Raw genomic sequence first — 26,290 nt, 5'->3', positions numbered from 1 at the left:
AATCTGGCAGATCCCTTGATGAATGAACACATGAATATTTCACTGCGAAATTTTAACCAATGGGTGAAAATAGAGTTTTGGGTTGCCGGGGCTGATGTCTTTACCAAACTTTTACCATGTCGTAAACCTCTTAACACAGCTGCTAAGAATTTCTCCTGTGTCTTGGGCTACAATCCAGCCTACCTAAGCTTGGCCTCTGTTTCGCTCAGATGAATAACCCCTGCCCACAAATTTACCAAATTGCATTTATACAGAGCCTATTTGGCCTGAAACAGGGCCCTCAATCCTACTACTTAAACTAGCCCAAATATCTCTGCTTGCTGCACATGGGTCCCAGTCTGTGAGCAAGACATGGGTGAGTATCCCCAGGCTAAGGGATAATTTTTTTTCATGGAGAGAGAAGTGGTAGATAAGTACAATTAGCTCAAAAGGAACTGACCTCAAGCTGTGGAGGTGATGGGGGCAATTTGTGGGTAATTCACACTCCCCATGATCCTTACCACCATGTGTGGTTTCCATGGTGGCAGAGTTTGCCACGGCCAGAATTGGCCGTTTGCTATCTTTACAGAACCAGCCGTGCTGCATCTGTATCCTTCCTTCACAGGCACTCTGGATATCCATCCCACAGATTACTCAGATCTTTAGGAACCCCCCAAAACTCAATACTCTCTTTAATGTGAATAGTTAAAACTCTGTATGGCAAAAATCAAATATGATCTGCCTTTTGTATTATCTTGGCCCAAATTCCATCCGAACCTGTCCAACTGCATTCACTATATTCCCCTACAGCCAAAATCCAGGGAAACATAATTGGGTTAGAAAGCGTTTTAAATAAATCTTGAGTGTAGAAATATTTTCTTCATACATCAGACGTCACTTCCCTCTATCAAAGTAAGGAAAAGAAACTTCAGGTGTCTTTGCCCCTGTGGTCAGTCATAGCATCTACAGATTTGTTTTCTGATATCATCTTTATTGATCCAACTTACTGCAATCTTTAAGGTGTTTTATTTCACTGGCATTGACAAACAGTTGTCCATCTTGTTACTGAACTGAACTCGGGTTCACTTGCCAGACGCACAGCAAAGCCAATCTACCAGGTTGTGGTGCATTGCACAGTGCCAAGCAAGAAGAACAGGCAGCTTATGCTCAAAAGACCCGAGCTCTTCGATGGCTTTTAGTGAAGGATTTTTAAAGGCAACGTTAGGGGTGAGGGTTGCAGGGTACACGATCAGCTCATGGATGTTCTTCTGATTGGTCGGTGGTGAGGTAACAGGGAGGTGTTTGGGCAACCTTAACCATCAGCCTTCTGACTCCAACCAATCTGGGGTCTACGTGCTTGTGGTCAGCAGTTTCTATCCAGTGAGGCCCTGGTTTCTGTAAAACAACTCAAGGATATGTGTCCGATTGTTATCTATATCCCTTGAGGAGGAACTGGGGTCCTGTGACTCTGTTTTATGGCTGACCTATCGTTTAAACTATCATTACTTTTCTTGCTGGACTGCTTTTCCTTCGTTTCTGCATTCCCTTCTCTAATTAGTAACTGCTTGAGTCTGCTCTTTGGATCCTGGGGAAGGCCTAGGAGACTGAAGCCTTTCTCCTACAAACAAGAAACAGGGGACACAGAGGGATCTGCCACCAGGAAGGCCCCGCAGGGTCCTGCTCGCTTTCAATCTCACAAAACCCTGGCCCTAGTTTTAAAATTATAAGAAATTTTCCTTTCAAAGAAATTTGAGAAAAACATCCTGGTATATGGATGATTAATTCATTGTCTATGTATAAGAGTTGTTGCTTGTTGACCACTGATGGTTTGAGTTTTAACTAATGTTTGTTCTTTTCCACCATCTAAATAGCTAATCTATTAAGCTCTCCCACCACCCATCGTAATTCCTGTGGTCTCTTTCGTCTCAGACTTTGCTTGTGCATTTGGAGGATTGGATCCCAGTGGGTGGGACTCTTTACCCCAACACAGTTCTACCACCCATAGTTCACACTGTAGAGAAAGAAAACTTCCTCTTCCCTTCTAGGGGCTATGAATGGAGCCTGTGAATTAAACTGACAAAAGACAGATTAACAGGAGAAAAGGAATACAAATTTTAATATTTTTACATGCACAGAGGTTTCAGAGAAAACATGTGAAACCCCAAAGAAGTGGTTAGACCTGGAGGGCTTTAACAAAGGGCGATTAAATTATGGGGAAGTGACAAAGGAAAGTGATTTGGGGCTCCTAGAGGTGGTAAATTGTGGGAAGGTGACTAGGAAATATATAGCAGATAAAGGTTTGCTTAATAGGGTTTGTTATGCAGATTCATCTCAGGTCTTCCAGGTACTGGAGAGGGAAACCCCTTTACAGAGGGAAATTTATGTCACCTTTACAAGTGGAAATTTATGCCTTGATTTTAGGCAGAAAGGGGGAGCGAAGCGAGCTCTTCCTGTGTCTTCGGTTTTCTCAAATGCGTTCAGCTCAACATAATCCTTACGCCAAAGTGGCATATTTTGTGGTGGCATGTTTTGATCCCTTTCAACACGGATAAAAAAAATCAAGTAGCCACATCCTCCCTGAGAAAATCTCAGGAGGCTGAAAGGTAGGAACTGACTGAATTAGATTTGTCTGCATTATAGGACTCCTGATTTTTAAAATTCAATGATTTAACTCTATCCTCTGGATTTGTGGTAACAGGTAATGTAAGTCTATCTATCTCTGAGCATTTGCCACTTCAGCTGTGTCAAAGGAAAATAAGATGGAGTGAGTATTGCTAAGAGAGCTCTCCGAAAAGGAGCCAGGAGGCTGTCGAGGAAGTGGGACTCACGCATGTCTCATTCCGGGTGGAATCTGACCTTTGACCACTTAGTATCTTAACGCGGGCATCCAGAACATCTGCACAATGTTCCAGAAGCTCAAGATACCTATTAGACCCTTACCCTAAATAACTCGTTTCAGCCTATCCCTTAAAGACAAATATTTCCTTTTTGCGTCAGTCATAATTCTTGCCAGACAATAATCTTGTGGCTTTGGCCTTTATAAGCCCTGACTCCCTCTTCCCCAGAACACTCTTTTAGTTTTACCTGAATCTGTGACTCCCGAATTGCAATTCTTAGGACCCCAAATAAGGCTCTTTGTTCTCTGAAGCCTTGATACTGATTATTCTTCAACAGCTGCCATCTACCAGTTAAAGCCACCATCTGATTTCACGATGTCGGGCACATCTCACTGACAGAAGACATTGTGAAATGATTGGCAGAGGCTTTGCATCTTCCATGTTGGGGGCATAAAACCACCCCCCGGCCAACATGAGTGTCTAGGAACACACAGGAGGCCCCACCTCTGCAGCATATGGGGTAAGGGCCAGGTGTCCACGTTTTGAACAAATCGTGGTCCCAGGGAAGAGTGCTTGTGTTAGTTTCCCTAGGGCTGTTGTAACAAATTACCACAAACTTGGTGGCTCAGAACAACAGATATGTATTTTCTCATAGCTCTAGAGACGTCTGAAATCCAGGTGTTGGCCGGGCTGTGCTCCCTCCAGAGGCTCTTCCAGCTTCTGGTGGCTCCGGTGTTCCTTGGCTTGTGGCTGCATCACTCCAATCTCTGCCTCTATCTCCATATTGGAAACGTGTTCACATTATGATTTTTAGAAGAATTTTCTTCTATCTCCATGGCCACCTCTGAGTGACATGCCATCTCCTGCTGACCCTTTGGCCCAGTAAATTAGCAGTTACCTCGGAAACAAGGTATTTCTAATTTACCCATCCCCAGCAAAGGTTTTATGTTTTTGCTTTCTACCATTTACTAATAAAGGACTTGCTTTGTCCTAGGTATTCTATGTTACATCGTTAACTCCTTACAATGACCCTGAATCAGGGCTCTTGAGCTCAGGCAGCAGAACCAGTTAAACAAGGCAAGAGAGGGAGAAAGAGGCAGAAGGAAGAAGTCAGCACTGCATTCTACACATTGAGAAAAAGGAGGCTCAGAGAGATGCCGACCTCACAGTAAGTGTTGGAACTGGCTTTCAGACTCAGGGTCTGTCTGTGAATTCCTTATCCCACGAGAACAACATATGAGACATTCAGTGTCCAGGACAGTTGGACAAGCTACTGCCCTGATACTCAACTCCCGGGGTGAGGATGCGCCTCCTCTGTCTGGGGGCCCTGTGGTCTTGGTGAGGAAGCCATCAAAACTATAGAACTTGGAACTGATTAGAGGGGCTAGACTTGGCCCAGTGTGGGAGAGCTGGTGGAGAAGCCTATGCAAACTGTTCCCTCTGGGTCTAGTGTTGAGTCTGGAGTCGCGCGAGGTCAGCCTGGTGGCCGTCAGGAAGGAAGGAAGGAAGCGGACAAGAGCAAGTACAAACTGGAAGCACGTCTGTGTGTGACTACCTCCAGCCTCGAAGCCACAGGAAACATGGCCTACAGGAAAGGCACAGAGCAGCACACAGAGGTGCCCTTCACTTCGCCTCCATGCTCTGATGCCCTGTATCTATCTTCAGAACATAAAACACAGAACTGATGTTTCGCTTCTGCTCCAAATTGCATGCAGTGTCTCGTGACCAACGCTAAACTTGAACCAGCCAGGGAAGGACATCCTGGGAAAGGTAGTTCCAGCTTAGTGACATGGACATCATCCAAAGCCACTACACCTACCCTGAGTGTCAAGAGTAGCGGAGTAGACCTCTCACTGACCAAAAACGCCAGAGGTTTGCTTTCTTGTTCACCTTGCAGCTTTGACACATGCCCTAGGATAAGCCAATCTGATGTCTGGGTTTTGATTCTGGAACCACAAGGCACCAAGGACAGTGCGGAAGGCTTTCTGTTCTGCCCATTGTCCCCACGAGGCTGCACAGCCTGTGTGTACAGCCGGAACCCACGACCAGGGTGCCGCGTGTGAATGGGCTGGGTCTCTGTGACTCGGGCAAGCCAACCAAGCTCCCTGGACCTGTTTCCACATCTTTAAAATGGGCAGAAAATATCTTAACATATCATTATGGGGTATAAATTGCATAAACTGTCCCAGGTTTGAAACCTCATGGGAATTTGTTGCAAAGTATCTTTTTTTCCCCTTTCCTGTTTTCCAAGCCAGAGTCTCTCAGCTCCCTGCTGATTCCAGGAACCGCCCCACAGCCTTTTCTCAATATATTCAATTTTAGCTTATCAATCAAGAGTTTGGTTCTATTGCTTAAAGGAGGCATAAAGGTTTCCCACCAAAAGCGCATGAAACGTTTCCTGGGTGGAGGTGGAGTGTTCACCTTGTACTATGTAACTGTACAGTCCTGGGTCTTGTTCTCAGGCCGGTTCTCTTCTGGTGTCCCTGATAGGTAACAGGTGAAGATCTTGCTCCTGCCCTTCCAAAAGGCAAGAAACATTAATGCTTTCTGGGCCACCAGCTGTAAGATGCTTGCTTGCTATCAGCATTCCTCCTCATTCTACTATTGTGAAGAGCTCTTTTGCTTAAGACTTGTGTACCTACCAATATTCCAGAAGATCTGCTGGTTGGGATGCAGTTTCGCTCTGCTGATGCACACTGAAGTCTTGTTGTGGCATCAAGGCTTTGGGCTTCGCTTAGTGAGTGAATGGCTAGTTGATGCCAGCCCAAGGGTGCAGGCGTCCTCAAGTGAAGCCTTGTCCTGTGCTGCAGAACACCCTCCATGGCTCCGAGCCTGAAACAGGGCCTCACAGAGGGCGGCTCATCTCTTCAAATTCAGCTCAGAATTTGGCTCTTTCAGTCATAATGTTTTAAAAGGTAGACACAGGAGACTGAAAAATAACATCTTTATTTAAGACTGAAGATGTGACAGCATTCACAAAATGCCAAGGAAAGCCATTCCTGTTCAATTTTTTAAATCTCAGAGCCTCTAAGGCCTGAACTTTCACTATATACCAGAAAAGAATGCCTCTCTTGAACAGACTTTCACACTAACAGTTATTTTTCTGTTTTCTCAGTGTCCTAGTATTACTTATCCACGGTTTGTCCCATCAGGGCCTGACTTACACTTACCCAGTCTGCTCACCCATCAAGTTTCTTGGGCTACTTGTAGGAGCCACAGCTCACATCAGTGTTCCCTCAGACAGAGGTAAGCAGGACATCTATGGGAGCCCCTTAGTGTTATGTTGTAAGTAATGATGGTAGCCAGGAAATAAGCAAAGGGTCTCATTAGGGAATCAGCAAATTAAAGCCTTAAATCTAAGGCAGACAACTCCATTTTCCTCAACTGAAATAGCAGGTTGGGTAATTTTTTATTTTACAAGAGATACTGTATTTTTTGTGTACACAGCACACAACGTTTAACTAGTTTTATTACGTATGTAAGTATACAAACCGATTTCGGGAAAACCTTGACTATTTCCCTAAATGATTGACATGGCCTGAAATAAAAGGGGGGAGTAGGGAGGGGCACAAATTAATAGCCCTTAGAATTTGAACAGAATGGGAAGACATCTATTTTCATAAAATCTTGGTGGAGATGCACCCCAAGGATGATCTGGCCTCAGTAAAGAGCTGAATTTTCCCGTACCTATACTGACCACAAGCAGGTCACCAAAAGCTGATTTTCAAGAGAGGAAATGGTGGTTGCTTACATCCTAGGGCTTCTGATAGAAGCAGTAGCTCCACAGTCACTAAACGTAGTGTACCTAACACAGCTTAGCGACATGGGTCCATGATAGTGTATTTCTTAGAACATATCCATTGGAAGTATTTATTGAATGCAAATCAGAAATTCATGAAACTAGAGGCCACTTACAACATAGGGAAGAGGACTGTCCCTGTATAAAGGGTTCACAATCTGAACTGGCCCTTTAAGACATCGAATAGCATTAGAGAAACATTGTAAACAACTGAAGTATGAAAAAACAATATGTAGTACAATATATAATTATCAAATACTTTTCTTACTTTTAGGTAAGATTTTCAGAAAACCCAGGAACAGATTTTATATCACAAAATGGTCCATATCGCCCAAAAATGTCTTTTGACTGGACAGTAAAATAATATTTGTTGGAAGCTAAAAACTGAGATAAAGTACAGGCCATTGGGAGTGGTAAAGCTTTAACTTCTCCAATTTTCTTCCAGATCAGCTTATTATTAGGGTTCTCATGGCACAGGAAGAGGTGGTAGCTTTCCACGGGGGCACACTTGGGATTGATTTTGATTATGTTCCAAGTCAGGGCAATGCCCCTGGGTCTCAGCACCCGTTTTACTTTGAGCTCAGGCTTCTGGGGAGGAAGTGTGTCTCGGATTTTGTCTACCAGTTCGGGTAGTAGTGGTGGTGGTTCTGGGAGAGGTGGCAGGTGCTCAAAGGACTCAAGAACCTAAAACACATTTATAAAAAGTTTAGCAAGCTGAATCGGTGGGGTCTGATTTTTTTTAAGTGGTCAACTGCAGTTCTACAATATATATTTCCCATTCCTCAATCCATTTATCAAAATCATAAGAACAAAAGGATGCTTCAAGGATACGTGAGGCCAGATCCAGTTTCTTTCAAGCATAATCTTCTTTTAGAGTTAAGATCTCTACACTCTGGAATATCACTAATCCAGAATGGGTTAGGTCCCAGACATTCTGGAGAAATATTCCATCTCATTTCCAAACCTGTGTTCCCAAACATGAAAAGTGTGAATGTAGGAGAACACCCATTTCCATCCACCTTCATCAACAATGGTTATTACTCTTAAAAATCTTTTCCAATTTGTTGGCCTAAAAAAATGTAGTTGTTTTAATTCTGTAGCTTCTGGAAAATTCAATTAAATTATTTTAATTGAGTAAGTAAGTAGACTCACAATAGCACATTTAAAAAAGCATATTAAAGTGCTTTCTAAGATGAAATGTAACCCAAATGTTTCTTTATGAATAAAATGGGTACTTCCACTCAATTTGGAATGACTATCCCTCACAGAACATTTCATATCAGTACCTGGGCTGCATTTTGTGCCACTGGGGTTGTCTCTTTTGAGATTGAAATAGCTTTCGTAGGTAACTCAAGCATGGATTCTGGACTTTCTGTGAACAACAGAAGGTTTAAAAGTAAAATGTATCTGCAATAATCAATCCCATAGCCTTTAAAGCAAACAGTAGTTTACATCTTGGGTAGTAATTAAATGTGAACTAAAATTATAAAACTGTGAAATAAGAAGACAACTTTTGATACGCAAAGGTATCAAATATAGAGAATTTTTCTTTAATGTGACAAAAATTCCTCACTTAAGGTAAACACTAATGTCATGATGCAACTGGGAACTAGGAAAAATTACTCATGGGAGAGGGAATTCCTGCTTAGCAGTCTCAGAGGCAGATTTTGCTCTGTTAGGTCAACAAGGATGTTTGCAAACACAGAACTGTTTACAATCCTATAAGAATGTGTGATACCAACAAGGCCTGGGAATTCAAACTAAAACTCATGCAGGCTGGGGTTGGAGGTATCCCATGGTAGCCTAGAGGGAATTAGACATCAATTGTGGACTGTTGAAAGGGAGGGGGAAGGAGGAGAGACAGAAGAGAGAATGGAAGAAAGAGAGATGGTTAGAAGAAGAAAAGGAGGAAAATAGAGAAAATGTGGGTGTGAGGGAGAGAAAGAAGGTTTAGTAGGTGCAAGAATGGTTGAGGACAACTGGGGAAAGTATCATGGGGATGGTACGAAAAGGGGCTCCATGTTGGAAAGTAATAGGGCCAGACAGCTAAAAATTTCAGAAGTTTGAACATATCTAACAAGCAGCAAAAATTATTTTTAATCCACTGTGTGTGCAGTGATATAACTGTTTAACATACTTTATGAATCTCCCCCAATAAAATTTTTTATTTGTATTTTTCTTTTAACTGACAAGGATAATTAAATTCTGCACTGTGTTTCAAAGATAACTTATTAATCGCTTTATTTACTGGTGTTAAAAAACATTTTTGTAAAGGTAATGATTTTACGCTTTTAATTGTAAGAGAATCGATGCATGAGAGATTGGTTCAAGATGGCAGAGTAGAAGGATGTGTGCTCACTCCCTCTTGCGAGAGCAGCGGAATCACAACTAACTGCTGAACACTCATCAACAGAAAGACACTGGAACTCACCAAAAAAGATACCCCACATCCAAAGACAAAGGAGAAGCTGCAATGAGACGGTAGGAGGGGCGCAATCACAATAAAATCAAACCTCATAACCGCTGGGTGGGTGACTCACAAACTGGAGAACAATTATACCACAGGAGACCACCCACTGGAGTGAAGGTTCTGAGCCCCACGTCAGGCTTCCCAACCTGGGGGTCCGGCAATGGGAGGAGGAATTCCTAGAGAATCAGACTTTGAAGGCTAGTGGGATTTGATTGCAGAACTTCAACAGGACTGGGGGAAACAGAGACTCCCCTCTTGGATGGCACACACAAAGTAGTGTGCACATCAGGACCCAGGGGAAGGAGCAGTGACCCCACAGAAGACTGGACTAGACCTACCTGCTAGTGTTGAAGGGTCTCCTGCAGAGGCGGGGGGTGGCTGTGGCTCACCGTGGGGACAAGGACACTGGCAGAAGTTCTGGGAAATACTCCTTGGCATGAGCCCTCCCAGAGTCCACCAATAGCCCCATCAAAGAGCCGGGTAGGCTCCAGTGCTGGGTTGCCTCAGGCCAAACAACCAACAGTGAGGAAACCCGGCCCCACCCATCAGCAGACAAGCAGATTAAAGTTTTACTGAGCTCTGCCCACCAGAGCAACACCCAGCTCTACCCACCACCAGTCCCTTCCATCAGGAAGCTTGCACAAGCCTCTTAGATAGCCTCATCCACCAGAGGGCAGACAGCAGAAGCAAGAAGAATTACAATTCTGCAGCCTGTGGAACGAAAACCATATTCACAGAAAGACAGACAAAACGAAAAGGCAGAGGACTATGTACCAGATGAAGAAACAAGATAAAACCCCAGAAAAACAACTAAATGAAGTGGAGATAGGCAACCTTCCAGAAAAAGAATTCAGAATAATGATAGTGAAGATGATCCAGGACCTTAGAAAAAGAATGGAGGCAAAGATCGAGAAGATGCAAGAAATGTTTAATAAAGACCTAGAAGAATTAAAGAACAAACACTTAGAAGAATTAAAGAACAAACAAACAGAGATGAACAATACAATAACTGAAATGAAAAATAAACTAGAAAGAATCAATAGCAGAATAACTGAGGCAGAAGAACAGATAAGTGACCTGGGAGACGAATGGTGGAATTCACTGCCATGGAACAAAATAAAGAAAAAAGAATGAAAAGAAATGAAGACAGCCTAAGAGACCTCTGGGACAACATTAAATGCACCAACATTCGCATTATAGGGGTCCCAGAAGGAGAAGACAGAAAGGACCCGAGAAACTGTTTGAAGAGATTACAGTCGGAAACTTCCCTAACGTGGGAAAGGAAATAGCCAGCCAAGTCCAGGAAGCACAGAGAGTCCCAGGCAGGATAGACCCAAGGAGAAACATGCTGAGACACATAGTAATCAAACTGACAAAAATTAAAGACAAAGAAAAATTATTGAAAGCAACAAGGGAAAAATGACAACATACAAGGGAACTCCCATAAGGTTAACAGCTGATTTCTCAGCAGAAACTCTACAAGCCAGAAGGCAGTGGCATGATACATTTAAAGTGTTGAAAGGGAAGACCTACAACCAAGATTACTCTACCCGGCTAGGATCTCTTTCAGATTCAATGGAGAAATCAAAAGCTTTACAGACAAGCAAAAGCTAAGAGAATTCAGCACCACCAAACCAGCTCTACAACAAATGCTAAAGGAACTTCTCTAAGTGGGAAACACAAGAGAAGAAAAGGACCTACAAAAACAAACCCATAACAATTAAGAAAATGATAATAGGAACATACATATCAATAATTACCTTAAACGTGAATGGATTAAATGCTCCAACCAAAAGACACAGGCTCACTGAATGGATACAAAAACAAGACCCATATATATGCTGTCTTCAAGAGACCCACTTCAGACCTAGGGACACACACAGACTGAAAGTGAGGGGATGGAAAAAGATATTCCATGCAAATGGAAATCAAAAGAAAGCTGGAGCAGCAATACTCATATCAGATAAAACAGACTTTAAAATAAAGAATGTTACAAGAGACAAGGAAGGACACTACATAACGATCAAGGGATTAATCCAAGAAGAAGATATAACAATTATAAATATATATGCACCCAACATAGGAGCACCTCAATACATAAGGCAACTGCTAACACCTATAAAAGAGGAAATTGATAGTAACACAATAATAGTGAGGGACTTTAACACCTCACTTACACCAATGGACAGATCCAGACAGAAAATTAATAAGGAAACACAAGCTTTACATGACACATTAGACCAGATAGATTTAATTGATATTTATAGGACATTCCATCCAAAAACAGCAGATTACACTTTCTTCTCAAGTGCACACAGAACATTCTCCAGGATAGATCACATCTTGGGTCACAAATCAAGGCTTGGTAAATTTAAGAAAATTGAAATCATATCAAACATCTTTTCCAACCACAATGCTTTGAGATTAGAAATAAATTACAGGGAAAAAAACGTAAAAAAACACAAACACATGGAGGAAAAACAATACGTTACTAAATAACCAAGAGATCACTGAAGAAATCAAAGAGGAAATCAAAAAATACCTAGAGACAAATGACAATGAAAACACGACGATCCAAAACCTATGGGATGCAGCAAAAGCAGTTCTAAGAGGGAAGTTTATAGCAATACAATCCTACCTCAAGAAACAAGAAAAATCTCAAACAATCTAACCTTACACCTAAAGGAACTAGAGAAAGAAGAACAAACAAAACACAAAATTAGTAGAAGGAAAGAAATCATAAAGATCAGAGCAGAAATAAATGAAATAGAAACAAAGAAAACAATAGCAAAGATCAATAAAACTAAAAGCTGGTTCTTTGAGAAGATAAATAAAATTGATAAACCTTTAGCCAGACTCAACAAGAAAAAGAGGGAGAGGACTCAAATCAATAAAATTAGAAATGAAAAAGGAGAAGTTACAACGGACATCGCAGAAATATAAAGTATCATAAGCGACTACTACAAGCAACTCTGTGCCAATAAAATGGACAACGTGGAAGAAATGGACAAATTCTTAGAAAGATATAACCTTCCAAAACCGAACCAGGAAGAAATAGAAAATATGAACAGACCAATCACAAGTAATGAAATTGAAACTGTGATTAAAACTCTTCCAATAAACCAAAGCCCAGGACTGTCCAGGACCAGATGGCTTCACAGGTGAATTCTATCAAACATTTAGAGAAGAGCTAAAACCCATCCTTCTCAAACTCTTCCAAAAAACTGCAGGGGAAGGAACACTCCCAAACTCATTCTACAAGGCCACCATCACCCTGATACCAAAACCAGAGATACTACAAAAAAAGAAAATTACAGACCAATATCACTGATGAATACAGATGCAAAAATCCTCAACAAAATACTAGCAAACAGAATCCAACAACAAATTAAAAGGATCATACACCATGATCAAGTGGGATTTATCACAGGGATGCAAGGATTCTTCAATATAGGCATATCAACCAGTATGATACACCATATTAACAAATTGAATAAAAACCATATGATCTCAATAGATGTAGAAAAAGCTTTTGACAAAATTCAACACCCATTTATGATAAAAACTCTCCAGAAAGTGGGCATAGAAGGAAACTCAACATAATAAAGGCCATATACAACAAACCCACAGCAAACATCATTCTCAATGGTGAAAAACAGAAAGCATTTCCTCTAAGATGAGGAACAAGAAATGTATGTCCACTCTCGCCACTATTATTCAACATAGTTTTGGAAGTCCTAGACACAGCAGTCAGAGAAGAAAAATAAATAAAAGGAATACAAATTGGAAGAAAAAAGTAAAACTGTCACTGCCTGCAGATGACATGATACTAACATAGAGAATCCTAACGATGCCACCAGAAAACTACTAGAGCTAATCAATGAATTCGGTAAAGTTGCAGGATACAAAATTAATGCAAAGAAATCTCTTGCATTCCTATACACTAACAACAAAAGATCAGAAAGAGAAATTAAGGAAACAATCCCGTTCACCATTGCAACAAAAAGGATAAAATACCTAGGAATAAACCTACCTAAGGAGGTAAAAGACCTGTACTCAGAAAACTATAAGACACTGATGAAAGAAATCAAAGATGACACAAACAGATGGAGAGCTATATACCATGTGCTTGGATTGGAAGAATCAATAGTGTGAAAATGACTATACTACTCAAAGCAATCTACAGAATCAATGCAATCCCTATCAAATTACCAGTGACATTTTTTACAGAACTAGAACAAAAAATCTTAAAATGTGTATGGAGACACAAAGGACCCTGAAGAGCCAAAGCAGTCTTGAGGGAATAAAATGTAGCAGGAGGAATCAGACTCCCTGACTTCAGATTATACTACAAAGCTACAGTAATCAAGACAATATGGTACTGGCACAAAAACAGAAATATAGTTCAACGGAACAGGATAGAAAGCCCAGAGATAAACCCACACACCTATGGTCAACTAATCTATGACAAAGGAGGCAAGAATATACAACTGAGAAAAGACAGCCTCTTCAATAAGTAGTGCTGGGAAAACTGGACAGCTACACGTAAAAGAATGAAATTAGAACACTCCCTAACACCATACACAAAAACAAACTCAAAATGGATTAAAGACCTAAATGTAAGACTGGACACTATAAAACTCTTAGAGGAAAACATAGGAAGAACACTCTTTGACATAAATCACAGCAAGATCTTTTTTGACCCACTTCCTAGAGTAATGGAAATAAAAACAAAAATAAACAAATGGGACCTAATGAAACTTAAAAGCTTTTGCACAGCAAAGGGAACTATAAACAAAATGAAAAGAACCCTCAGAGTAGGAGAAAATATTTGAAAACGAACCAACGGACAAAGGATTAATCTCCAAAATATATAAACAGCTCATGCAGCTCAATGTTAAAAAAACAAACAACCCAATAAAAAAATGGGCAGAAGACCTAAATAGACATCTCTCCAAAGAAGACATACAGATGGCCAACAGGCACATGAAAAGCTGCTCAACATCACTAATCATTAGAGAAATGCAAGTCAAAACTACAGTGAGGTATCACCTCCACCAGTTAGAATGGGCATCATCAGAAAATCTACAAACAACAAATGCTGCAGAGGGTGTGGAGAAAAGGGAACCCTCTTGCACTGTTGGTGGGAATGTAAATTGATACAGCCACTATGGAGAACAGTATGGAGGTTCCTTAGAAAACTAAAAATAGAATTACCATATGACCCAGCAATCCCACTACTGGGCATATACCCAGAGAAAACCATAAGTCAAAAAGAAACATGCACCCCAATGTTCACTGCAGCACTATTTACAATAGCCAGGTCACAGAAGCAACCTAAATGCCCATCAACAGATGAATGGATAAAGAAGATGTGGTACATATATACAATGGAATATTACTCAGCCATAAAAAGGAATGAAATTGGGTCATTTGTAGAGACATGGATGGACCTAGAGACTGTCATACAGAGTGAAGTAAGTCAGAAAGAGAAAAACAAATATCATATATTAACGCATATATGTGGAATCTAGAAAAATGGTACAGATGAACCTGTTTGCAAGACAGAAATAGAGACACAGATGTAGAGAACAAACCTATGGACACCAAGGGGGGAAAGTGGGGGGGGGGGTGGTGGGATGAACTGGGAGATTGGGATTGACATATATACACTAATATGTATAAAACAGATAACTAATAAGAACCTGCTGTATAAGAAATAAATTTTAAAAATTACAAATTGTAAGAGAATCTATACACCCTTTTTAACTGGTTTGTTAATTAGAACTAGATTTGTGAAATCATAATCTGCAGGTTAATCAATGCACAAGAGCTGATACAAATAACCTCCTTTAAATTTTCAAGTGAACAGTTTCATACAAAAAAAAATTCTAATAGATATAACTTCCCATAACTAACATTCCTTCTTTCAAGGTAGTAAGTCAACAAGCCCTTGGCAAATTAAAACAGGCTAAGACAGAAACTCAACTTTATAAGAGACAAAACAGGACTTTTATCCCAAACCAGTTTACGTTTAGATCCTTTGTGTCACCAATGTTAATGTCTTGTAAATACTCTGCAGCTTTTATCCTTATCTATATGAAAATGAGTAATTGTTACTTTTTTAAAATTTATTTTATTTTTTTGGCTGTGTTGGGTCTTGGTTGCTGCACGCAGGCTTTCTCTAGTTGCAGTGAGTGGGGGCTACTCTTTGTTGTGGTGCGTGGGCTTCTCATTACGGTGGCTTCTCTTGTTGTGAAGCACAGGCTCTAGGCGCGCAGGCTTCAGTAGCTGCAGCACGTGGGCTCAGTAGTTGTGACACACGGGCTCTAGAACACAGGCTCAGTAGTTGTGCACAGGCTTAGTTGCTCCGCGGCAATGTGGGATCTTCCCGGACCAGGGATCGAACCTGTGTCCCCAGCATTGGCAGGTGGATTCTTAACCACTGCGCCACCAGGGAAGTCCCAGGAATGGTTACTTTAGCACTTTGTATTCTCAAAGCAACAGGAGCCAGTACCCGATTATTTTAAGGTTCCTCCTCATTAAACTGCTACATGAGAATTGTGGCCTCTGGTCTCAACTTACCACTTTGGTGTTTGACCTTTCAGATCCTTTGCTGCATGTATATGCACATGTAGACGCATGTTCACTTATGTAAATATTTACATTATAGACATGATTTTTAAAGTTTGTATTTAAAAATTAACTATTCAGATATAACTTACATACAATAAAATGTACCCATTTTATTTTTTTAGATTTTTTTGGTGTGGACCTTTTTTTTTTTTTAACATCTTTATTGGAGTATAATTGCTTTACAATGGTGTGTTAGTTTCTGCTGTATAACAAAGTGAGTCAGCTATACATATACATATATCCCCATATCTCCTCCCTCTTTTGTCTCCCTCCCACCCTCCCTATCCCAGCCCTCTAGGTGGACACAAAGCAACGAGCTGATCTCCCTGTGCTATGTGGCTGCTTCCCACTAGCTAGCTATTTTACATTTGGTAGTGTATATATGTCCATGCCACTCTCTCACTTTGTCCCAGCTTACCCTTCCCCCTCCCCATGTCCTCAAGTTCATTCTCTACGTCTGCATCTTTATTCCTGTCTTGCCCCTAATTTCTTCAGAACCATTTTTTGTTTTTTTTTAGATTCCATATATATGTGTTAGCATGCGGTATTTGTTTTTCTCTTTCTGACTTACTTCACTCTGTATGAGACTCTAGGTCCATCCACCTCACTACAAATAACTCAATTTCGTTTCTTTTTATGGCTGAGTAATATTCCATTGTATATATGTGCCACATCTTTATCCATTCATCTGTCGATGGACACTTAGGTTGCTTCCATGATGTGGACCATTTTTAAAGTCTTTACTAAATTTGTTACAATATTGCTTCTGTTTTATGTTTTGGTTTTTTGGCCCCAAGGCATGTGGGATCTTAGCTCCCCAACCAGAGATCAAACCCACACCCCCTGCATTGGAAGGTGAAGTCTTAACCACTGGACCACCAGGGAAGTCCCCCAAATGTACCCATTTTAAATGTGCCATTCTTTGGGTTTTGACAAATGTACAGTTGTGATACCACCACCAAAATCAAGACAGAATGTTTTTATTACCCCAAATAGTGTCCCTTCTGGTAATATGGAAGAACAAATCTGACTCCACATTGGATCTGTTTGTTTTACTTTAACCTTTGTATTCTATTGCTTTTGCTACAAGTTAAAAATGTTGCTGGTAGCCTGAAATACACAGGATAGCTCCTTCTCAAGGCCCTGACCTTAAAAGGTGTAACACTTATCCATTTAAATAGAGATAAAAAGTTGTAGAACAGAGAATAACATTTGTCTTGTTGGAGGTTTATAGCAACATTGTGAAATGACCTACGTGGACAGCTAGCTGCCAAGAAAAAAGGATTCCAGCCCCAAGAAGTTTGCAGCAACCAACCACACACCCTTCCTCTTTTAGTATAAAAGGAGCCTGAATTCTAATTTGGAGAAGATGGTTCTTTGGGACACTAGTCCACCATCTTCTCCATCTGCTGTCGCCATTCCTTGACCCAACAACTCATCTCTCGATTTATTGGCCTGTTGTGCAGCGAGCAGTATGAACTTGGTCTTGGTAACATTCTCAATCCCTCTCTCACCGCTGGCCCCATGAAACCACAGGTCTGTTGTCACTAAAGATTAGATTGGCCTTTTCTAGAATTTGACATAAAGCAAATCACACAGTATGTACAATTCTTTTGCCCAACATTTTGTTTCTGAGATTCATCAATGTTGTTGCATATAATAATATTTTGTTCATTTTTATTGTTGAGTAATACTTAGCTGTAGAGATAGATATGCCACAACCTATTTATCTATTGATGGACATTTGGACTGTTTATAGTTCAGTGCTATTATGAATAAAGTTGCTATGAACATTTGTGTAAAAGTCTTTGTGTAGATGTAGGTTTTCATTTGTCTTGGATAAATACCTAAAGGTGGAATAATAGTGTCATTTGCTAAGAATATAGCTAATGTTTTGAGAAACTGCCAGACCACTTCCAAAGTGGTTTCACCATTTTACACTCCTACCAGCAAAACATGATAATTCCAGGTCACTCCACATACTCACCGACACTTTGTATATTTTCAGTTGTTTTCATTTTAGCCATTTTAGTGGATGTGTTGTGGTATCTCATTGTGGTCTTAACTTCCCTAATGAATAACAATGTTGAGGATGTCTTGTGTTTATTTGCCATCCCCATATCTTCTCTAGTGAAGTGTCATCTACTTGCTCTGGGTTTAATTTGTTCTTTTTATCCTAGCATCTTAATGCAGAATCTTAGATTATTCATTTTAGACTTTCCATTTTTCCTACTATAGACATTTAATGCTAGCAATTTCCTTCTAACCATGGCTTTAGCTGCATTCCTCAGATTTTGATATGCTGTGTTTTCATTTTCATTCAGTTCAAAATATTTTTAAACTTTCCTTTTGATTTCTTCTTTGACTCATGGGTTATCTAGAAATGTAATCTTTAGCTTCCAAATATCTAGGGATTTCCCAACTAGCTTTCTGTTATTACTAATTTAATTGTATCTGTAATCATACAGAGTATGTTCTCTAAACTTTTACATATACTGAGACTAGTTTTATGGTCCAGAACCTGATATGTTTCATATACACTTAGAATGAATGTGTATTCTTCTGTGGCTGGCTTTGAGTGTTCTATAAATGTCAAGTAGGTTAAGTTGGTTGATAGTATTGCCCAGGCTTCCAAAACTTTACTGACTACATATTATATTGATTACTGAGAAGGGAGTGTTGGAACCTCCAATTATAATTGTCTACTTACAATTTCAGTCCAATCAGTTTTTATATCAGGAATTTTGAAGTTCTACTATTATATGCATAAACGTAGGTTTAGTGTGTCTTTCTGATGAAATGATTGCTTTACTGTTATGAAACAACCTTCTTTATCCCTGGTAATATTTCTTGTTCTGAAGTCTATCTGATAATAATATAGTCACTCTAGCTTTCTTATGATTAGTGTTTGTATGTTTTTGCATGGCTTATCTTCTTACATCCTTTTAACTTTAACCTATCCATATATTTATATTTAACGTACATCATGTAGTTGTCACATAGTTGGGTCTTGTTTTGTTATCCAGTCCAACAATGTGTGCTTTTTTTTTTTTTAAACTTTGTTCTCATAGAAATTTGTTTTTTAATTTATTTATTTATTTATTTTTGGCTGTGTTGGGTCATCGTTTCTGCGCGAGGGCTTTCTCCAGTTGCGGCGAGCGGGGGCCACTCCTCATCGCGGTGCGTGGGCCTCTCACTGTAGCAGCCTCTCCCGTTGCGGAGCACAGGCTCCAGACACGCAGGCTCAGTAATTGTGGCTCACGGGCCCAGCCACTCCGCGGCATGTGGGATCTCCCCAGACCAGGGCTCGAACCCGTATCCCCTGCATTGGCAGGCAGACTCTCAACCACTGCGCCACCAGGGAAGCCCAATGTGTGCTTTTTAATGGAGTGTTTAGACCCTCTATACTTATTCTAGCTATCAATATGGTTGGGTTTAAATCTACAATCCTGTAATTTGTTCTCTATTTAGTGTCATTTGTTCTTTGCACCTTCTCTTGGATTGAGTATTTTAAAAATTCCATTTTACCTCCACTATTGGTCTATCAGCCATACTTGCACTTAAAAAAATATTGCTCTAGGCACTGCCGTATGTATGTATCTAGTATCTTTAATAACGTATAGTCTATCCTCAAATAACATTATACTACTCATAATGTAACACCCTTACAGCCAGCATACTTCCATTCCTCTGACCATCTTTCACACTACTGTTGGCATACATTAGCTTCTACATAAATTATAAACTCCACAACATACTGTTACATTCCTCTGTGTAGATCCACTTTCCATCTGATACTTTCCCTTTGCTTGAAGAACTTCCTTTATTTTTGACAGTGAAGGTCTGCTGGCAACAACTTTTGTTTATCTTAATAAACAGAAGTCTTAATTTTGCTTTCATGTTTGTAAGATATATTAGCTGGATATAGAATTCTAGGTTGACAATTATTTTCCCCCAGCCTTTTAATAATGCCATTTGATTTGTTTTGCATAGTTCCAATTGAGAAAACTGTGCATTCTTTGTTCTTCCCTATATATCCTATATATATGGTGTCTTTCTGATTGCTCTAAAGTTGTTGCTGTTAAATCACTGGTTTTCAGGAACTGATTATGATGTTCCTTGATATGGTTTTCTCTGTATTTATCCTGCATGCAGAGTACTGAAGTTCTTGGTTATGGTGGGCTCATACTTTTCATTAAATTTGTAAAACTTTTGACCATACATGTATGTTAGACCACTTGATATTGTCCCACAGTTTACTAAAGGTCTGATTCCTTTTTCCCAGTCTTTTTTCTTTTCTTTTCATATTCTTTCTTTAATTTGTATAGTTTCTTTCCAAATTATATGGTCAGGTACTATTTATCCCAGTATACCAATTTGTTTTTCTTTCTCTGGTGTTTAATAAGCTATTTATTCCATCCACTGAACTTCAAGTATTTTTATTTCATTTGGTTCTCTTTTATATCTTTTATTTCTCTTATTATGTTCATGTTTTCCTTTAAATCTCTGAGTGTACTTCTATCAGTTCTTTTAAGGTCCTTGTCTGTTAATTCTGTCATCTGTCATTTCTAAGTTTGTTTCCTGTGACTGATTTTTCTCCTGGTTATGGATTCCATTTTTCTTCCTCACATCTCGAGTGACTTTTTAAAATTGGATGGATATTATGAATTTTACATGGTTGTGAGTTGAATTCTGAGTTCGGTTTTATTAGGGCAATGCTAGAGTTGCCTTTGCTCTAAGATGAGTTTACACCTGTATATTCAGTAAGAATCTACCATGATGGCTGGTCAGACCTGAAACATTTCCCACTGCTGTTTGAGCTCTGGAAATTGTTTAGTGTAAAGGTCCTTGGTCATTCTTTGCCCAGACTCATGCAACTTCACTCTGCATGTGTGACTTAATATTTCAGCAAAGACTCAAAAGGACTCCTATGCTAACCTCTTGGAGCTCTTTCTCTGAGTGGCTTCCTCGTCTGATAGTACTCTTCCCCTCATTCCAGTTGCCTCAGCCTCTCTGAATGCCAATCTCTCTTTACCTCAGCAAGACAGCCATTCTCTGCTTGGGATCTCCATCAGTGCACCGCAATCTAGGAAGAAAGCTGGGGCAGCCCATAGGGCTCATCTCATGCATTTCCCTTCTCTCAGGGACTGCAGTCCTGTACTGCAATATCTAAAAATTTTTTTCTTATATCTTGTTTAGTCTTCTACTTGTTTACTGAAGAAAAGTTAAGTCTGAGCCCATTTACTCCACCATGACTCTACATATATACTTTTATAACTTCTCTTGTTATATTATTAACATGTTTACATCAATACATATACTTCCTCAACATTATTTTTAATGGTTGAATATGGTTGTACCATATAAATCTAATTTTTGTAATTAATTCCTTACTCCTAGAAATTTAAGGGTTTCCAAAGTTTTATATTTCATGAATAGTACTGCAATGAACATTTTCATATTTCCCCTATACTATATTTTCTTCAGGTAACTATTCAAAGAATTGAGTCACAAGGCTTGCATATTTGTAAAGTTTTGATATTGACAGAATGTCTTCCAGAAAGATTAATTTACACTCCCATTCACAGTATATAAATTTACATTTCTTTTAAAACTATTTAGTAGAAAATCTGCATTAATTCAAACTTTTTTTTTGGAACGTATGTTGTGTGCCAAGCACTGTGCTAAAAAGATGAAAACGTACAGATTAATAAAAACATTAATGCTGCTGAAACGAATTTCAAGTCCTTTTAGGAAAACAGATATGTATAGAAACAATAAAATAAAGGTATAATATAGGCATGCACAAAATACCAAGGGTAAGGAGAGCAAAGATGACAATTTCTGCCGGAACAGTTTGTCACAAGTGTCTAAACTGAATATTGAAGGATGAGAAGTGGGGTCATCAGACAAGCCTGGGGAGGTACAGAGGGGAGAGCATTCCTGGCAAAGAGAACAGGATATGTGGTGATGGCAAGGAGAGAAGAAGCACTACCTACTGAGAAGCCATTAAGGAAGAGGTAAGGAATCTGTAGAAGATAAACCTAGAAACGTTTTCAGGGTCCAAGTCATTAAGAATTTTGTATATCTTGTTAAAGAATTTGGATTTTATCCTAAAGACAAAAACATAACCAGATTTGTATAAGGAAATAATATTTTAGTGGCAACTTAGAAGATTCATTAAAAGCAGTAAGTTAGGGCAGAAATATTAGTTATTAAGTTATGGCAATAGACTAAAGATAATAGAATTCTGAAATAAGGAAATATATGGACTACATCTGTTAGCTTTTCGGGAGACAACTGATGAGCTTGAAAGCTGACTACATAGTGGAAAGAGGCATATCTATGAGTCAAAAGTGACTCTTACTTCTGGCTTGAGAAACTGGATGAGTTGGTGATACCATTCATCAAGCCTGGGAATATGAGAAACAGTCCAAGTTTCATCTGACTAACTAACTATACCCTTATTCAGAACTGAACATTTTACAAGACAGATTCACATTCACAGTATCGTGAGTTAGCATCATGAATTGGCATGATCTATCTTTCCAACTGCTCGATTTCAAAGTGAAGCCCCCCTCAACCCCATTACAGGTATAACTTATTTTATCAAGCACTGAATGAATCTGTGTTTTTATTTTACTGCAACTCGAATCCTGTATCGTGTAGTTTAAAAAATATTTAGTAATCTTAATCCTTAAAATTAATGTTAAAATTGTTAATCATTAATGATACTTCATTATGGGCTCCAATTTCATTTTTTAATTCATTCTAATCTTCATGAAATTGGAAACTGAAGGGTTTTTTGATTCTATCATGGGGTGCCTAAAGATTCCAATGGTTCCAACCTTTGTTTGGATCCACAGCTGAGATTGGAGAATGAACTGGACTATATAGTTCCTGTAGTAATCTCCATTTTTTAATATTAATTTACTAATGCTAATAAGTGGAATCAAATATTTCATCAAAAGAGTACCATAAACATTCAAGTGCAATTAAGAGATGAAACCTTATGATTGATTACCAGCCCCAGAAGACTCTATTTTACTTCTTTTTGTTTAAATCTGAGAAAGAGGGCACTGCTGTCACTCTCCCTCTGCATTTTCATGTTATGCCCTAGCATCCTCTCACAGCCAGTATTGCTATGGTTAAGGAAAAAAGGTGTGTCTCACAGGTAGAAAAGAGATTTCTAATAGTCCCAAGCAACCCAGATGTCTTTCAGTGAGTGAACGGATAAACTATTACACATCCACACCATGGAATGCTACTCAGCAATAAAAAGGAATAGTTACTGAACAACTTGGATGACCCTTGGGGGAAATTAAGCTAAGGGAAAGAAGCCAATATCAGAAGGATACATATTATATCACATTTATATAACATCCATGAAACAACATATAATTATAATAGTGAGGAACAGATTAGTGGTTGCCAGGGTTTAGGGACTGGGAGCAAACTCTAAAAAACATCCTATAAAGGGATAGCATGAGGGAACCTTGTAGTGATAGAACAGTTGTATAATTTGAGTGTGGTGGCAGTTACATAAATCTACACACGTGATAAAACTGCATAGAGCTACTAAATACACACACTAACACACACAAAAAAACTTCATAAATGTGTCAAATGTATTTTGAGTTGTTACCCTTCCCTCTTTCTTGAAAAAGACAAATCCTTTACCTGTGTTGCAGTTTGACAGGCCTTCTTTCGTTAGATCAATCACAGAATCAAGTTTCTTCTTCTCTTTAGCCTGAAAAGTTGTTAAAAAAATAAGACTGCCTCAACAGAAAATGTTTTTTAAAAATAAAACACATATCATTTAAAATTACCATTTAGAAGCTAGAGACTGAACATTCTAAAAGTCTTACAGCTTAATTTAACTCTACTATGAAAGAGAAGCTCGTGAAATGCTATATGGTTTCTGTGAATATAACTAAGCAGAGTCTAAATGAGTTAATTTGGTAATAAATATGGTTGTGAAATATGTTTATCATTAGCTGTTTGCTTTTTAATGTTTAAGCTGGACTGGAACCTGGTCACACTAACTAGGAGACATTAATTTCTCAGAGAATGAATCTCCCAAAGAATGAACGAGAAAGATGAGTCATCCAACAGGTAGCAACACTAAAGCTCCTAGAACTAACATATTCAAATAAACAATATTCAGAGACAATATGTAGTACCTACCATAGCTTCAGTTTCAGCATCAGGTGAACTGTTAGAATTTCCTGATGTAATTTTTCCAGTATCTGAAAGAAAATTATTAAAATATGAACATTTGACAAGTTTATTAACTATTAAATATTTATGGACTTTGTAATATGTGAATGCTGAAACAATAATAATGGGGATGCTAATTAACCATTATATAATCATAAAAAATGTAACTCAATCGACTTTACTTATTCCAAAAACCAATGAACCAGTCCAAAAAAAGCAAACTCTAATTTTGGTTCAAAAGATTTTTTCGTTCTGTAACTTTACAGCTATATTAGTAACTCTTTTTTGAGTATCTATCTGTAAACTACTATAGCATTTGAGGAAATAACTTGGAAATTTACACATTTTTTATTCATAGTATCTTTAGACTAGACCACCTGACATGGCTGAGGAGGATTCTTCACAGAACCAGTAAAAGCCTCAGATAAATGCTTAATATCCCTTAACTATTTGATTTACAATGTTAACAGCCCAAATCATGGTGGCAATTAAGTAGCTATATAAGTGCAGACAAAGCTTTCTGAAATTAAGATGCAAATTAAACTCTCTAATATATAGTAAAAATGAAAAGGAAATGAGGAATTTTGAAGGAGAAATTATGAGCCAAAAAAGATAGCTATTTTAAGGGAAAGGAAATTTATTGGAAATCTAAGGTTAAAGATTTTTACATTAAGTGTAATGAGAAACTCTAAAGAGTAACAGAAGTATTATTTTTAAAAGTTTAAAAAAATCAAAGATACTAAAGATTAGCCAAACTTTAAATCTTAAGTAGACTTTAACTCGATAAAACAAAAGACAAACAAAAAATAAACCATCACTATCAGCAACAAGACCAGAGTAAACAGGTACAAATAACGGATATGAAAGGTAAGTAGTTTTATAATTTACAAAGCCATTAAACACAGTAAAGAAACAAAAGGCCATAAATTGATAAACACAAGGTTAATAAGAAACCTCAATTTTATTAAGCAATCACTGATTTACTCAGGTAATATTAATCACAGATATAAATTAAACATTTTTGAGAGCAGAATTAAAACTTTTATTTTATTAAAAGATAATATTCAATTCTCTATTTTAAACAAATACTGATTTGAGGCTTTCTGATTTGATAGGTCATATTTTAAGATACCTGTTGGATCTGATGTAATTGGAGTTGTCAAATTAGGACCTTCCACAGAAATCAATATGATATCATCATTACTGAAATAAATAAATAAATAAATAAATAAAATAAATGTGATTATGCTGAGACGTGCAATCAATGGTTTTAATTCTTCTAATTTAACATTTCATAACTGATATGTTTTAATCTAACAATGGGGAGGATGTGGAATGAAAATGATAAAACCAAGTACCCAAGAAACCCTGTGTATAGCCAATTATTTATATGACCAAAAGTTCATGATATACAATAAACACAGACCCTTAAAACTTAGTAGAGGGCTTCCCTGGTGGCGCAGTGGTTAAGAATCCACCTGCCAATGCAGGGGACACAGGTTCGAGCCCTGGTCCGGGAAGATTCCACATGCCGCGGAGCAACTAAGCCCATGTGCCACAACTACTGAAGCCTGCACACCTGGAGCCCGTGCTTCACAACAAGAGAAGCCACTGCAATGAGACGCCCGTGCACTGCAACGAAGAGTAGCCCCCACTCGCCGCAACTAAAGAAAGCCTGCGCATAGCAACGAAAGACCCAATGCAGCCAAAAATAAATAAAATAAATTTATTAAAAAAAAACTTAATAGAAATCCATTTACAATAAATCCAAATGTATGAACTGTAAGTATTCAACATATATAAATGTACAAAATATACAAAAGTCACTCTAGCACATATACTTGCCTTCTTGAAAATGAAACAATGTATAAAAGAAACTGATTAAAACTTTGTTACTGATGTAGAACTATAAAAAATAAAGATATTAAAAAATTAATTCTGCCACTACTCTACATTATATCACTATAGTAGCAATATTTACTATGCATTTACTAAACTGAGGCAATGATGATAAATGATGCTGATTATGGTTACAGAATATTCTGAGTCATGAGACTGTCTTTTGCTACCATTTGACCCCGACTCCACTTTTTTGAATTTGACATTTAAAATCAGAATTTTTGTTAAGAAAACCTTGACACAAATTTCAGTAAGCCCATTTCATTTGCTACATGAATTTTCTATACACAGGGTTGTACCATTTTCTTATAGATGTTTTTAATTTTTAGCCTTTGTATTTGGTCTATGATCCATTTCAAGTTATTTTTGTGTATGGTGTAAGAGTTGAGGTTCACTTTTCCCCTCTGGTTATTCCAGCAACAGTTGTTGAAACAACTCTCTCTTCCCCAT

The 26,290-nt window shown here is 38.5% G+C and overlaps 1 protein-coding gene across 1 annotated transcript in view; it reads right to left on the bottom strand.

The window, feature by feature from the left end:
- Positions 1-6,885: 6,885 nt before the first annotated feature.
- Positions 6,886-26,290, bottom strand: part of ATF7IP2 (activating transcription factor 7 interacting protein 2) — a 59,667-nt gene continuing 40,262 nt past the window's right edge. The window contains exons 8-12 of the mRNA XM_061208974.1: positions 25,074-25,144; positions 23,909-23,970; positions 23,402-23,462; positions 7,902-7,987; positions 6,886-7,299 (exon numbers count right to left, since the gene is read on the bottom strand). Coding sequence (XP_061064957.1) covers positions 6,886-7,299; positions 7,902-7,987; positions 23,402-23,462; positions 23,909-23,970; positions 25,074-25,144 — 694 coding nt within the window. The remainder of the gene's footprint in view (positions 7,300-7,901; positions 7,988-23,401; positions 23,463-23,908; positions 23,971-25,073; positions 25,145-26,290) is intronic.

This window comes from Eubalaena glacialis, chromosome 13, assembly GCF_028564815.1.
Source record: "Eubalaena glacialis isolate mEubGla1 chromosome 13, mEubGla1.1.hap2.+ XY, whole genome shotgun sequence".
In the NCBI taxonomy this organism is placed as follows: Eukaryota; Metazoa; Chordata; class Mammalia; order Artiodactyla; family Balaenidae; genus Eubalaena; species Eubalaena glacialis.
This window is presented reverse-complemented; position numbering and strand designations above follow the sequence as displayed.